Source organism: Panthera tigris, chromosome C1, assembly GCF_018350195.1.
Source record: "Panthera tigris isolate Pti1 chromosome C1, P.tigris_Pti1_mat1.1, whole genome shotgun sequence".
NCBI classification, from domain to species: Eukaryota; Metazoa; Chordata; class Mammalia; order Carnivora; family Felidae; genus Panthera; species Panthera tigris.
Window position 1 is genome coordinate 28,883,454 of NC_056667.1, and position 15,979 is coordinate 28,899,432.

General features: G+C 49.0%; 1 protein-coding gene across 1 annotated transcript; it reads left to right on the plus strand.

Annotated features, from left to right (window-relative positions):
* Positions 1-71: 71 nt before the first annotated feature.
* On the plus strand, positions 72-15,135 carry CDCA8 (cell division cycle associated 8). The gene is made up of 11 exons (XM_007092483.3): positions 72-276; positions 436-558; positions 691-819; positions 3,343-3,383; positions 6,325-6,397; positions 8,363-8,445; positions 9,802-9,866; positions 10,441-10,536; positions 11,661-11,787; positions 12,557-12,643; positions 13,780-15,135. Exons 1-11 carry the CDS (start codon positions 120-122, stop codon positions 13,822-13,824), a joined length of 1,026 nt encoding a protein of 341 aa, XP_007092545.2. The 5' UTR covers positions 72-119; the 3' UTR covers positions 13,825-15,135.
* Positions 15,136-15,979: the final 844 nt, after the last annotated feature.

The window sequence follows — 15,979 nt, forward strand, 5'->3', positions numbered from 1 at the left end:
TGCGCATGCCCCTGCGAGGCTGCTTAGTCGCGAACCTATGTCGTCACCGCAATGCCTTCTGGGTGTTGTAGTCCTACGTGTGGACGGGCGGCCTGGTCGCGGAGCTTCCTTGTGATTGGATGTTGTGGGACCCACCTAAGACAGCGGCTTCTCATTCGTCAGTCTGTGGCAGTTTGAATTTGGTGGCGGCGGTCGCACGTCCGGATAGCCACGGAGCCGCTCCCTCCTCTCAGCTGCAGCAGCGAGGTTTTTTTCAGCCCATATCGCGACCCGCAGGTACGTGCCTCGCGACTCCTTTATGCTCGGGCCTCCAACGACAGGGCCTCCTACCAGCCCTACCTGTGGGGCGCCCTCCCGCCTTCTCCCGCTCCTCCGCGGCCCCCGTACTTTCCCTCCCGGATCTCGGCCGCTGACCCCCTGTGTCTGCGTCCCCAGCTCCCCGCAGCCTCCACCCGAGCGCCATGGCTCCGGCTAGGAAGGGCGGCAGTCGGGTCGCCAAGACCAACTCGTTACGGAGCCGGAAGCTCGCCTCCTTTCTTAGGGACTTCGACCGTGAAGGTAAGGGGCGGCGCCCGGGTCGTTGCCGCTACCCCGGGGCGATCGCGGGGGCCCGGCGGGCTTGGGGTGCGGGCAGCACGGGTTCCGGGCCGCGTTCGTGACCCGTGTTCTGTCGGCTCTGCCCTCTCGCAGTGCAAATCCGATCCAAGCAGATTCAGTCAGACAGGCAGAACCTCCTCAAGGAGATGGATAACCTGTACAACATCGAGATCCTGAGGCTCCCCAAGGTGCTGCGCGAGATGAACTGGCTCGACTACTTTGGTAAGAGCTGCTGGTTTCCCCCGGCCTCGGCCCGGGGCGCCTCTGTGGTCACCTGAGTGAGGTCTTCCCCGATCGCTTTCGGAAATTGCAGTCCTACCGCTCCCCCCGCCCTCTTATCTCCCTTCCCTGCTTTATTTTCCTGCGTAGTACTTAACATCGTCAACCCCCGCAGGTAGGCGGACGTCCTTTCTAGGAGACCGGATAGTAAATATTTTAGGCTTTCTGGGCCAGAGGGTTCTCTATGGCAGCTACTCAACGCAAGCTGTTAACAGTTACGAAACAGCTGTAATGAATGGGCATGTGTGTGTTCCAGTAAAATGTACTTATGGACACACCAAAATGTGAATTTTGCATGACTTTCACGTGTCACAGAGCACTCTCTTTCCTAAAATATTTTATCCCGTCATCTAAAAATGAATAAATGAGTAACTCGGTTTGTTACCAGAGCTCCGAGGGGACGACAACCCCAAGCAGTGCGTTCCTTATCTTGTGGAAACTGTCAGTTTAAAAACTGAGCAAATCGGGGCGCCTGGGTGGCTCAGTCGGTTGAGCGTCCGACTTCGGCTCAGGTCACGATCTCGCGGTCCGTGTGTTCGAGCCCCACGTTGGGCTCTGGGCTGATGGCTCAGAGCCTGGAGCCTGTTTCAGATTCTGTCTCTCTCTCTCTCTCTCTCTCTCTCTCTCTCTCTCTCTCTCTCTGACCCTCCCCCGTTCATGCCCTGTCTCTCTCTGTCTCAAAAATAAGTAAACGTTTAAAAAAAAAAATTAAAAAAAAAAAAAAAAACTGAGCAAATCAAATTGAGAAGTGCACGCACTAGAGTTTTTTCTGCCCAGAGAAAAATCGCAGCCTGTTCACTCCCTTGCTAAATGTCCAAGGAAATGCAAGAGGCTGTCCTTTCTGCTGGGACACCCTTTTCCTATTATGCTTATTATCACCCATTGTGTAGCCTCCTTCTTGACTAGAAATGCATGTTCTGTTCAAATAGTAGATATTTAATGATCCTTTGGCTTGCCCTTTGTTTGCACATGTCTACAAATATTCACGGAGCATGTCTCTGTCACGATGCTAGGTGCTGAAAATGCTTTGGGAAATAAAACAGACTTTGTCCCTACCCTCAGGAGCTTACAAGTTAGCAGAGGAGGATCATTTTTTAAAATGCACATGTGATTGTATAATTAAAATTATAAGTATCACAAAAGAGAGTAGTGGTCAGTAGGCACATTTAGAGAGGGCTTCCTGTGCCAGACAGGCATTGGACTGAGTGTATTACGTATGTTAACTAATTTTATCTTCATAACAAATGTGTTACTTGTTAATATTGCCTCTGTTTTATAGGTGACAAAGTGCAGAGATGTTCGTTACTTTGCTCAAGGGCTCATAAACTAGTTAGTAGCAGAGTGTAGTTAAACCCAGGCATTCTGGTTCAAAGCCTGAATCCTTTTCTTTTTTTTCTGTTAAAAAAAATTGGGGGGGGGGACACCTGGGTGGCTCAGTCAGTTAAGCGTCCGACTTCGGCTCAGGTCATGATCTCGTGGTTGTGAGTTCGAGCCCTGCGTCGGGCTCTGTGCTGACAGCCAAGAGCCTGGAGCCTTCTTCAGATTCTGTGTCTCCCTCTCTCTCTGCCCCTCCCCTGCTCACGCTCTGTCTCTCAGAAATAAATGTAAAAAAAAAAAAATTTTTTTTTTTTAATTTTTTTTAATGTTTATTCAGTTTTTTGAGAGAGAGCGCGAGCATGAGCAGGGGAGGGACAGAGAGAGGGAAATACAGAATCTGAAGCAGGCTCCAGGCTCTGAGCTGTCAGCACAGCGCATGATGCAGGGTTAAAACTCACGAACCGCGAGATCATGACCTGAGCCGAAGTCCGGACGCTTAACCGACTGAGCCACACAGGGGCCCCAGGAACCTCCAAAGCTTGAATTCTTAACGGTTCTATAGGACACTATGAAAGTTTCTAGAAGGAGGATTACCTCTACTTTATTCTACATCTAAATCTTGCACAGACCTCTTCCTTCAACATACGTTGGCTACATACTTACTCTATGTCATATTTTTTGCCAGAAACTGTCCTCAAGGAATTCAGTTTAAAGCAGGGTGGACCCTTAAACAGCTCTGAGTAGTTGTTGGGTATGATGAGAATGAGCAACGAGCTCAGCACTTTGCAGCAATCTGTTGTGACAGAAAAATAAACAGAGTTTTGGATTTGAACTGCGTTTTGAAAGATGAATTAGAAATGTGTCAGGCACAGCGGAGTATTTCTGGTAGAAGAAATAGTACCAAGGCAGTGAGTCATAAGAGGCAGAGGCACATTTGGAAAATAAGAACTTTGGGGTGGTGGAACGTGGAATATGTTACGAGGGGGCCAGTCTAACGTGGAGAAAAATTAAAACTGGTTTGTGAATGTCCTTGATGTTGAACCAAGGGCTTTTAATCTGGTCCAGTTTTAGACAGATAACTGGTTATATCAGGGAAGATGGTTTATCATTAAAATCCGATAGTAACTAAATAAAATGTTCTTTTTAAAGCCCTTGGAGGAAACAAACAGGCCCTGGAAGAGGCAGCAACAGTAAGTGTTGTCCTATTTGGGAACTGTGGTTAGTTTTTAAGTTTAATCCAGTCACAAAATCCAACCAGTGAGTGCTTACTGTGGAAGAGGTTTCATAGGGGATCTGTTTTGTTTATGGCGACTGAAAAATTATGGTTATCCAATGTTGAGTCCATAAGGCCCAAATAGTTTCAGGTGCTACAAAAGGAGGCAGTTCTTTTTTGGCAGCCCTGCCCTGACCTCCGCAGGCAAAGTAGAAGCCTCAACTCCAAGTTTCTTTAAGCCCCTGGGCCATTACCTAATGACCTGGCCCGCTAGGTGTCAAGGAGACTCCTGCTCAGTATGACTCGTGTCATACTGTAGAAGCTATGCTCTTATTTGGGACTTTCAGGTTTCCTCACTCCCTCTCACCTCCTTCATCCCAGCATCACTATCAGGGCTGAAGAGAGTAAGATGGGGAAGCAAAATAATTTAGCTCTTAAATCTGCACTGTTTAGTACAACAGCCACCAGCCACAGGTAGCTATTTTAATCAATTAAAATTAATAAAATTAAGACTTCAGTCCCTCAGACACACTAGTCACATTTCAGATGTTCAGTAGCCACACATGACTAGTGGCTCCGTATTGGTAGCTCAGAAATAGAGCATTTCTATCCTTGCAGAAAGTTCTGTTGTACAGTGTTGGGAACTAGTCCATAAATGGGCTTCACAGAGACCCTGAGCACTCTAACATCATACATAAACAATGTGTGTATATACATGCATTGGTAGTATATCTGGGGAGAATATGTATTACAACCTTTATCAGATTTACAAAGCGAACCCAAAAATCTACATCCTTCTGTGCACTGATCAGAATCCCTTGGATTAGAAAGGACCTGACTATAAAGGGTATATAGTAGCATTGAATAGCAGATCTCCACTGGCCTCAGAAGTTGAAGGTATTTCAGAGCCAGTTATTCAGTCAGAAAAAAGCTAGAGAGTTCGGGGGTGAATATTATAGGAGAGGAGTGGAGATAACTGAAAAAATCAAGAGCTAGTAAAACATTCTCAGTCCTGGTTTTTTCTTTGTGCTATGTTCCCCCCCATCTGCACACCCAGATCTAATGTATCAAAAGACTTAACCTCTGAGATGAATTATACTCATTAGCTAATGCATCACCCTCTTTTTAATTAATCAGACATACAGAACTACAAATCAGAGAGCTTCTAATGTTACATGAAATAGCCAGTGTCGTCATACCAAGTCAAAAGCAATTGTAGCCTTAGCTAATATGATTTGAAACTCAGGGAAGAAATGATACTTTGGTACCAAAGCTCATAATTATTAGGTATGTGGGGGGGGGTCTCCTGAGACTATTTCCAGGAAGACCCACAGGGCTCGGCATATAGTCATTCTCATGGCCATGATTTATTATAGTGCGAAGATACAAAGGGAAATCAACAAAGGGAAAAGGTACATGGGCCAAAGTCCGGAAGAAACCAGGCGCAAGCCCTCAAGAGTCCTCTCCCAGTGGAGTCACATGAGACACCTTAATTTAACACATGTATAATATCTACCAGAAAAGCATATTAGAGACTCCATGCCCAGAGTTTTTATTGGGGGCTGGTCACATAGCCATCTTCTGCCTAGCACGTACCAAAATTCCAGACTTCCAGAAGGAAAGCAGCTATGCAACGTAAGTCATGGTGTTTGTACAAAGCTTAGGCCCAGAGGAGCCATTCTTAACCAGGGATGGTGGGAACCCTGAAATCCAAGTTCTCATGCAAGCCACCAGCCAGCCACGCAAACAGGCCTTCCTATGGGCATCAGTCTTGGGCCTGTTAACTCTTCTGCATGGTAGGTGATCAGTGGCCTGCCACCACTGATACCTTCATAACATGCCATTTGTTTCTAGGGATGGCAGATAGTTGGCCACCACTTTCTATTCCATTAGCCATTTCAGACATCACTAATCTCCTACAGTGCTGTTTCTTACTAAGATTGGACAGTCTCAGAATCCTTCTTTGAGCACTCCACAGATTTGCCACCCATCTGGAGATGAAGCCAGCGTCATTCCTAGTCTGTAACAACTCTTCTGATATTTACACGTGCCCTACAAGGAAAGGTATAGGATCATGCCTGCTCGTGGCTGTTTTCATCCTTATAGGTAGTTACCACTGGGAACACTTAATTAGAATGACGGTGACTTTTTGAAGGGCTCAGGAGTACAACAGAAAACCTTATCAACCCTCTAGATGTTAAAAAATCAAGAGAGAGAGAAGTCTAATACAGCACCGAGTTAGAGAACGTGAATCATCAGGATCTTGTATTGTTTGCCAGTGGGACGTAATCAAGTGTGACCTCTTTGAAACATGATTTGGCATAATATCAAGGCTGAACATTTGTGTACCCACAACCCTCCAGTGCCCTATCCCTGAGGGTACAGCCAAGAGAAAATTTGAACATGTGCATCAGACACACGTAGAAGAGAGTTCAGAGTAGCAGTGCTGGTAATAGCAAAAGACTGTTGATGAGATTGGACAAATTCATTCTGGTAGAGTCACACAGTGGGCTATTACATGGCCGTGAAAACTAACTACAACTACAAACTGGTCAAAAATGAGACCAAGTAAAATATTATTTCAGCACATGTACATTTGTAAAAACTTACACGTGCTTTCTTTTAAGTAAATGAAAGGATAGTGGTTACCTCTGGGGAATGACAGGAAACTGGTCACCTCTGAGGGGAGACAAGGATGTAGAACAGGGCAGAATACAGAGCTGGAAGCAAGGTACCAGCAATGTGTTAGGTTTTAGGTGGTACAGTGCATTTATGGGAATTCACCATATCTGTTATAACTAGTATGTAACAATCTTTGTATGTATCGAATAATATGTTTTTTTAATTGTTTCGAGTCTTAAAATACTCCTCGTAGTTGATGGAATATGCCTGGTGTTTTCTGGCTGTGTTTGTCACAGGCTGACCTGGATATCACAGAAATAAACAAACTAACAGCAGAAGCTATTCAGACACCCTTGAAATCTGCCAAAAGTGAGTACTTTTCAAAACCCCTTGTTGAACTGAGAGAGTGGAGGCTCGGGTGGTTGGCTGGTTGCTCAGAGAGGCCTCGGGGGTAAAGCCTCTTCCCTCTAATGCCCAGTCTTCCGTCTTGTAAATCCGATAACGTGATTTTGGCCACCGCATTGAGTTGATTGTATGCAGGACTGATAGGAGCAGACTCCCAGTGATGTGGGAGTGACAGTGAGAGTGGAAGGAGCGGGAAAGCTGCGTGGGGACCTTGGCCGCCTTTTGGCTCCCCCAGTTAAACAGGTTGGCGGGACTGAGAGGCCTTACGGGACAAGGTAAGGCCAGCCAAGGAGCTCCCGTGTGACCAGAAAGGTTAAGAGAATTGCAGAAGGACCGGTGTCCCATTGCGTCATCCCACATTCCTGGATTCAGGGACCTGCTTCGTGAAATCATCTCACATACACCTGGAGAGAGGCCGTCCTGGAGGGACAGCAGGTTGTGGTTAGTGAGCATGGACTCAGGACACATTGGGCTCTGTCATGGATTTTAAGTCACTGTCATTAAGCTTTCATAGCTCAGCGCATCCAAATCTTGTGAGGATAGGCCTGACCCATAGCCTGGATTTGGGGCTGCCCGCCAGCGCGCTTTCCCTGCTGGGTAGGGCCAGAAACACCGTCCGGTTCTTAGTCCATCTTGCTTTCCATCTCGGCCTTGTAGGGTGTGGGGGGCAGGAGATTTTCACTCGCCGGTGTCCCATTCCAGTGCTGCGTTGGTGAGATTGTGACATAATTGGACTGGGGTATTTCTAGAGTTCCTCACCTGCACATTTACAATCTGTTAGGTCACTCTGGGTTATCTCTACACTTAGGTAATACTAGTTTCTCTTCTGAGTTCCACCAGTTTTGCTTATGTGGTTGGGGAGGGGAGGGCTCTTTTGATTTCACCCCTGGGAGCCAAACACACCAGGACCAATGTCATCCAACAGTAAAGATTTTTTTTTTGTGCTCCCTTGACCATTGGACTTTGACTACATTGTGCTGCTTCCAAAAAAATAAATAAATAAATAAATAAATATATTGTTTAATGTGTCAGAAAATAAAAAGCTGTCTAGTCTCATCCCCTGCCCCTCATGATTAGATGTGTGAATTTTCTCTGTAGAATCCCTGCTCAAGATTGTCTGGCTCGTGGTTGTACATATTTAGCAGTGACACCACTATCACTAAGCAGCTGCAATGCTTAGAAAGTTTTTTCTAATCTATGTAAATAATATTTTATTGTAATAAACAATACTTCTGACATGGGTCCAGTACTGTCCAAAAGGCTTTTACATTGATTCATTCCACAGACACTTAGTAAACACAGGCACAATTCTAGAGTTTGGGGGTACAGGGAGTAACAAAGACCCTCCTCTTGTGAAGCACATTCCAGGGCTCATAATACCCCTAGGAAGGGACTATTCCCTTTTGTAGATGAGGAAACTGAGGCTCCACACTAAAAGCCCCATGACTTGGTTAGTGCTAAGACCAGGCCTCAAGCTCAAGTCTGGCTGACCCCAGCATCTGTGCTCTTACCAGAATGCTGGGCATCATGTGGGCTTTTTTAACCAGTCTGGTTAGTTTCCTCTGTCTAAACCTTCTTTTTAAAAAAAGTCATCTTGTATATTCAAAGTCTTTTTCTTAATTACAACCTCAGATTGCATAAGTTTCATTTCCTATAAGAAATATGAATACATGATAGGATGCTTGGGTGGCTCAGTCGGTTAAGTGTCTGACTTGAGCTCAGGTCATGATCTCACGGTTGGTGGGTTCGAGTTCTGCATTGGGCTCTGTGCTGACAGCTCAGAGCCTGCAGCCTTTCTCGGACTCTGTGTCTCCCTCTCTCTGCCTCTCTTTCTCAAAAATAAACATTAAAAAAAAAAAAAACAACACATGAAAACATTAAAGTTTATTCCTATGAGAAATATCACTTTGTTAAAACTGTTTCTTATAGCACGAAAGATAATAAAAGTGGATGAAATGATAGTAGAAGAGGAAGAAGAAGAAAATAAAAATAAGAATCTTCAAACTGCAAGAGTAAGTAGGCACTCAGGTTTGAGGCTGGGAGAGGACAGGAGACAAATACATAATATCCTGTTGCCCCACCCCTACCTGCCAGAGTTCAGTTTAGTAGAGAAGATCCCACTTAAATGGCTAAAAACAAAAGCAATCATAGATGTATGTGTAAGGTACATAGAACATAGAAGAGGAAGCTATCAAAGCTATTACCTCGCTGGTTAGGATACACCAGGCCTTTAAAGGTGAGGGAGATTTCACTAGCTGGAAAAGAAAGGGAAGGGAAGTCCACAAGGAGATAGGAAAGTTCCATTTAAGGAACAGGAAGCAGTTTGGGATGGCAAGGATGTAAGCTGTGAGGGTGATCTGCATAGAGTAGGGCCAGACGACGAATGGCCTTGTGTACCAGGCTTGGAAGTTTCCATTCCACCAGGTTGGTCATTTCAGATTGGTATTTCAGAACAATATGCAGGGTAAATGGGAGAGGGGAAAAACTGGAGACAAGGAACCCAGTTGGGAGGCCATTGTAATTCTTAAACAGAGACACCGAGCCTATAAAAAGAGAAGGACGGTTTTGACATAATGTTTTAAAAGGGAGAGTGAGCTTGGTGGAGGAAGGGAGGAAGCAGGGATGATCAAATGGTTTCTAGCTCAGGCAGCCATCATGGGTGGAAGGTGGGACATGGGAGGAAGAGCGGTGAAGGGGAGCAGCCACTGTCCCAGTTTTTGTTCCACACTTATCCGAGATTTCAGCCTGGAGCTCAGGGAGCAGTAGGAGGTTGTGAGACCCACTGTCTCCCATTGTGGGTGTCAGTGAGGTTGTGCAGGGAAGGCGTGGAGAGGGGGCTGAGGATGGGCACTTGGAGGGATGCTAGAAAGAGGACCTCATGAGGCAGCCTGCACAGGGACAGCCAGAGAAATGGGGAAGGTGGGGTGGAGGACAGGGGTGGAGAGAATTGTCAGAAGGTAAGGAGTGATCCTTGTCAGGTGCCCCTGAGGACTCGGGAGGGGTGAGGACTGCCGAGGGTTCCTTAGATTGGGCACCTGGGACCGCCTGAGTGACCTTCACAGCAGCACTTAATGGGAGAGTGACGGGGAGGTGAGGGGATGGAGAGGGGGCAAGCCAGGCCAAGTCAGTTCAAAAGAGATTTCCCTTTAATCTTGGTCAAAACCCTCTGCTTTGAAGACCCAGGCCTTAGTTGGTCAGTTTTGTTCTGTATTACCTAAGGCAACTTGATTCTGGGAGCAGACCTCATATTCGGTGTTAGTTTCCTTTTCCAGAGCTGGTTCCCCCTCCCCTACTTTTCTTACCCCTCCCTTACCTTTCCCCCTTTTGGGGCTTTTTATAATCACAGTTTCATTTGATTGTGAATCCAGGTCAAAAGGTGTCCTCCGTCCAAGAAGAGAACCCAGTCCGTACAAGGAAAAGGCAAAAGCAAAAGGTAATGGGTTTTCCAAACTTCATTGTGTGTTTTGGTTTTACTGGGGAGACCCACTCAGTGTGGCAGAAATCGGGGGTGAAAGGGCTCTCGTGGCCTGTGCTCCAGTGGAACTTGAGTCTCCAAGCTGGAGGGGCTTCTAGAAATGAACTGACCCAGCACATTTCTCCAGTTCCGCCCATGTTCTCTGTCCTCCCCCACTTTTTTGGTTCGTTTGTTTTCATGCCTCCAGCCGCCGAGCTCCAGGCAAGAGGCCTACCGGGGGCTGAGAGGGTGCCTCCTTCCTCTTGTCCCGTTAGCCTGAGAAGTCGGATTCTGGAGGCTGGCCGCTCGGCTTCAGAGCGCTGGCTCCGCCCTAGTTGGCTGTGTGATCTCGGCCAAGTTGTGCGACTCAGTGTTCTGGAGTCTGCATCCGTACGCAAGGATAACAGCCGTGTTTCCCGGGTTGTTGGGGAGCTTCACGAACTAGCATGTGTGAGGTGCTCGGGACAGTACCCGACATGATCGGGGCCTTCTGCGTGTGACCTGCCACGCTGCTGCTGTCACTGCGCGCCTCATGGCCACTTCTTACCTGCAGGTCCAGCCACTGTAACACTGTCACCCCAGCTGGGGGCCGGTTGGAGTTGTCTATGGTGAAACCAACTCCAGGCTTGACACCCAAGTTTGACTCGAGGTGAGTGATGGGAGTGGTGCCTGCGTCTGGGTGGGAACCCAGCAGTTAACATCAGTCAGCAAAGAAGGGTGTGCGAGAAAACACTCGACTCCTTGGCCTGGCAAAGCGCTCTTGGAGGAGGGCAGCCGTCTCGGCTTCCAAGTGTTTGCCCCTCCCCTGGGTGCAGGTTAGCTGATTTCAGCGACAGAATGACTCTTTGACGAGAGGGAGGAGGACATTCTGCCTCTGATGACTAGGAAGCCTCTGGTGATTCTTGGTCTTTTCTGATTCTGACCAGGAAACGTAGTTTTTAAAACTGGGTAGGTACTCTCCTATACCCTTGGTAAGAGTGACAGTGGACACCACGTCACATCGGGAGACCAACGTAACCCAGGCTCTAAGCCAGTGTCTTCCAGCAGGCTGGTCAACTGGACAGGAAGTGCCATCTCACCATTAAAGTGGATGTGCGTGTGCCGATGTGACAGCTTCGTGATCACGGGCGTCTCCAAGCACGTTGCAGAACAGCGTGTCCTAGACGATCCCATTTGTTTTTATATACATAGAATGTTTCTGGAAGACATAAGGAATTGAGAGTAGGGATCTCTGGGGTGAGGAGAGGGAGGAAGCCTTCTACTTTTAATTCCCACTCTTGAACTGGTTTTCACATGAGCGTATAGCAGAGGACATGTAGAGAAAAACAGGTAGCAGAATTTTAACTGTCTCGAGAAGGTTAGGTTGGGAATTAATATGATGTAGTCTCTGGATCCTCCTTTTTTGACCCCAGAAAACTCTTCTTGATGGAAGCACTTAGCCACTCTTGGAAATGCACTAACCATAGTTTATTTCTGGCTTTGTGGCTGGATGGATGACTGGCATCCATACAGAGCTTTGGACCTGAGATTTCCGTGGGTAAGAACTGACTTTGGCTAGATGTATGTTTGATAATTACAGCCTCCCTTCTCCAGCTGTGTTTAGTCATTACTGTTTAAAAAGACATTTTTTCCCCTAAATTTAGAACTCGCCTTCTTAGAAATGTGGGATTTGAAAACTACAGCTTGAGGCCAGATGGGGGCTGCAAGGGTTCACAGCGCCTCATGTCATTCAATCTGCCAAGCCATCTTGACGGGGATCTTCCCACTTTGTAGGGTCTTCAAGACCCCGGGCCTGCGCACTCCAGCAGCCAGAGAGCGGATCTACAATATCTCCATGAATGGCAGCCCTCTTGCCGACAGCAAAGAGATTTTCCTCACGGTGCCGGTGGGCAGTGGAGAGGTGAGTGTCTCCGAGGGATGCCAGGCCACCACGCTGCTCGCTCAGCCCTTCTGTCCTGGGCCCATCACCCACTTCTCACCCCCACAGTCCGTGGGGTGGCATGGATGCCGATCCTCCACATCTCTGCAGGACTCAGAACCCAGTTTTCTCGCCCAGGTTAGAGGCCCAGGCTGGGATCCTTGCCCGGCTCCATGTTCCTATTTGTTCCTCAGCTAACATTTGCCCAGCTGCCTTGTGGCAGGCCCAAGGTGTAGACGACACGATCCCCGCTCTCGAGAAGCTGTTCAGTAGTCAAGATAGGTTCACCGTCAAGAACAGGATTATGTGATGTGTGCAACACGGGAGGTTATTAAAGGGAACGCAGAGGAAGGCACCGTTGGGGTATGTGCTTAGTCTGGAAAGGGGACCAGGAGCTGTGTCTTCCACTCTGTAGAACTCTGAGGGGTTCTGAAGCAGGCTGAACCTGTTTCTCTGGGTTGAATAGAGGAAGTTGCCGACCTCGGCTCCTCAGAGGGAAGGAAGGTGTATCTCAGATGTGTCTGCAGGGCATTTCTAAGCTAAAGTACATGCCCTTTATTCCCCGGGTGGTCCAGCCAAGGTCCAGTGATAAGCACTGATGTCACTGACTCCTCAAGGCACTCCTTGCCACTCCCCCCACCCCCCACCAAGTGTGGAGTATCACGGGCACCCCTGGGGCACACTAAGACACTGGGTGGAGGGCCCTGCCCTAGGGGACATGGAGGTTGAACCCATTTTGCCCTCCACACAGAGCATGCGATTATTGGCCAGTGACTTGCAGAGGATGGACATCGCACAGCTGGACCCAGAGGCCTTGGGAAACATTAAGAAACTCTCCGTGAGTCTCGTAACCCTCCGCGCGCAAGATGCTGCCAACGGCTTTCTTAGTTTAGCCGTACTTGGGACTGTCTTTTGGGGGCTGGGCTTCATCTTTAGCACGGTGTTGTCCTCTTTCCCCCAGGGGATTTTAACCGTAATCCTACTTCCTTAGCTGCAATTCTGTCCCTAAATTGAGGTTGACCTTCAGTCCACCCCAGAGTGCCTGCCACAAAAGTTCCACAACAGAATCAAAATTCTGCGTCATTCAGGCAGTTGGTGTCAGTGTGTGAGGGCAGATTGACTGCCAGAATGGAAACCTCCTAGAGGGAGGGAAGGGCTTGTTCCAAGGGGTCCCACGGAGTCCAAGAAAACGCCGAACAGCCAGGCCTCCGGAGCAGTGGGACCCTCCTTGACAGGAGTTTATGGAGGTGCACCTGTTCCTGGAGCGTCTCTGTCTTTGAGGCCCACGCACCCATTTCTCTGACATTTCCTCATTCCTCCCTTGGCAGATCATCTTCTCCACAGGGCTCTCGGTTCCGGGCTGTGTCCTCCTTCAGTACTGGCTTGCGTGTGGCTTCAGGCAGCCGCAACTCTGACTTCACTAATGCCTGGCACTGACTGTCCGGCTTCTGGCCTCCGCTTACGTTCTCGGAAGGGCGTTGAATTGGCTCAGCCTTGGTCAGATGGGCCTCCGTGGTCCAGTCAGCATGGTCTCCGGTGGTGGATGGGAGCACTTGGTGCGAACACGGCTGCCCTAGGCGCCCCCCCCTACTGGGGGGGGTCTGTGAAGGGTACCTCCAGGGAAGGGGGCAAGGGCGGAGCTGCTTTCCCAGCCCGGTCCTGTGGAACGAGGGCCCCGTGCTGGGATCCCACACGTACCCAGCTACCCGAACCAAGTGACATCCGTCCCCTAGCTGTGCCTGCAGCACTACTGTCTCATCTGAGGTCTTGCTTTACTGCTTCGTTCAGATGAGGAATGGAGGTCCAGGACAGGTAATTCATTAGTTCGTGATAGGAGTAGAGAACGAAGGGCTGAGATTCACTCAGACCTGCTGACCCCAAGTCAGGTGCCACCCGAGGAGACTCTGAAGTGGCCAACAGGCAAGCGTGGCCGGTGCCGTGTTCGCTCAACGACCCGCCTCCTTTCCTTTGTAGAGCCGCCTGGCCCAGATCTGCAACAGCATACGGACTCACAAATGAGGCTGCTGTCTCAAGAAGCCAAACTTGACAAGATGGACCTTCAACAGGCACTTCTGGGACCCTGAAGAAACTTCTTCCCTTCAGGCTTATTGTTTGTTGGAGCGTGAAGTTCCAGAGCAGGGAGTGGTGTTCCTCTGGGAGAATTTGGGAAGCGGGGGAGACGCGCTGCTCCCCCATCGGTTAGATAAAGCTTTGCTCTTCACACCTCCCAACCCAACTGCCTCCCGCATCCGTGCAGTCGAAACTTCCTGTCATTCTCCTGGCAGAATTCTCCTTCCTGCTCTGAGCTGCCACCTTCTGCCTCCTGTAACCCAGCATCCTCTCTGCCCCGCCCCTATCCCAGTGGAGGTGGCGTGAGAGCAGCTCATGTTCCCAGGAAGACCGCCTGCTCCCCCTCGTCGGAGAACCCTCTGCTCGAGGCTGGGAATTTTAAGCTCAGGGAAGCGTGAGCTCTGGGCCATGGGAGGACAGATCCGGAAAGCTGGGAGGAACTGTACAGATGGGAACAGGACAGCAGGACGGGATGTATCCTGGCAGTAACCACAGCAGAGCACATCTCACCCCGGCCCCCATCCCTGCTTCCTCCTGTGGTGGATACTAAATGGGCCTTCAGGATCTTCTACCCGCTGTGCCCAGTAGGCTTTTCCAAGCCGACTTGTGGAACAGTGTTTTGTATTTATCCCTTTACCGAAGACCAAAAATTGGTTTGGAGGCAGCTTCCATGTCTGGCTTCTCTACCTCTCTAGTTGGTAGGAATTTGGCTAAGACAATTCTAGGGCTTAGCTTAGTCTAGGGTTTTGATGGGACCGGCTGCAGAGGAACCGTCTCCAAGCTCTCTCTAGTCCAGTTGTCCCTGCCAGGTTCACAGACTTTGAAGGGACTGCTTCCTCTTACGGGGTTCATTGGGGGGCAGGTGTAACTTGCCTGATGGCCTCACTCCCCATGTTTAGCCTGTCCTCCGGGCATTGACTAGTTAATCAGAGTCAGCACCAAGATCCCTGTGCTCCAGCCAGCACCTCCGCCCCAAAGAATCATGAGATGAGGTCCAAAACTAGGGTTGCTGAGAGTTCCCTCCCCGGGCTCAAGGGCACTGGGATCTCACGTGTGGCTCTGTGTTCTACCTGGTGTTACTTTGCTGCGTGGCCCTCCTAGCGATCCAGTCCTGTTGCAGCTGTATTCCTTTTAAGTTGTTTTATTCTCCCTTTCCCGAGACTGTGCATATTGTGTTCCTGAGCAATGGCATCCCTAAGCTGTTCTAATTCGAGCTACTGAAAGGTACCTGTTTTCAATAAATAGTGGGTTTGTTTTTAATCAGTATTCAGCCTGCCTGTCATCTCCAAGCTGTGCTGTCTGGACTAGAGACTGTTTGGGAGCTGAAGCTATCAAGTGGGGGGTCCTCGAACAGCTGCTTTCCTCAGAAGCTGCGGAAACCCATCCTTAAGGCACAATCTGACGTCTGAAGAAGGGGCCCTGACCTCAGCATCCAGGGCATAGCTGACCCACCCCAAGCAGGTTTCCCCCAACACCTTTGTTCCACGAGCAAGAAATTGACATCCGGGAGGACAGAATCCAGGGTATCTGTAGTTTGCCAGTAGTGTCCGAGCTCGTTGGCCAGGAACAAAGCAGGGGCGCGGGTAATGAATGCAACGATCGTGCTTCTCGCTTCCCAGAATCCGAAGGCTCTGGCAGATCTGCCTTCCTAAAATTCTTTCTACACTGAAAATGACCAACACGGAACTAGTGGCAGAAGAGAAAAACGGGTCATTAGCCCCACTCACCTAGCACTGACAGTGATTGATGGGGGAAGGATCCTGTGGTCAGTGACAGCATTTGGAATAAAGGCTACTCGTTTCAAGTAGTTCAGTCACCAAACCTGAGGCTTCTGCCTTTCCCTTCATCTGCTGTGGTGTCAAGAAGAGCCTGACATCAAGGAGATACTTAGGACCTGACGTGCCCTACCCAGAGCCACCCTCCCCGTTTTATTCCGCTTGCACCACTGCCTAAAAGAACCCAGCTGTAGGAAATGTGTAGTATGCAGCAGGTGCCTAATAGATGCCCGTCCTGTGCGGTGAAGATGGAGCAGTCGTTCATTCCATAGAAGGGCGGACTTGGAGGGTCATGAGTTCCCCCATCCCAGGATTTAAAGCATGGGCTG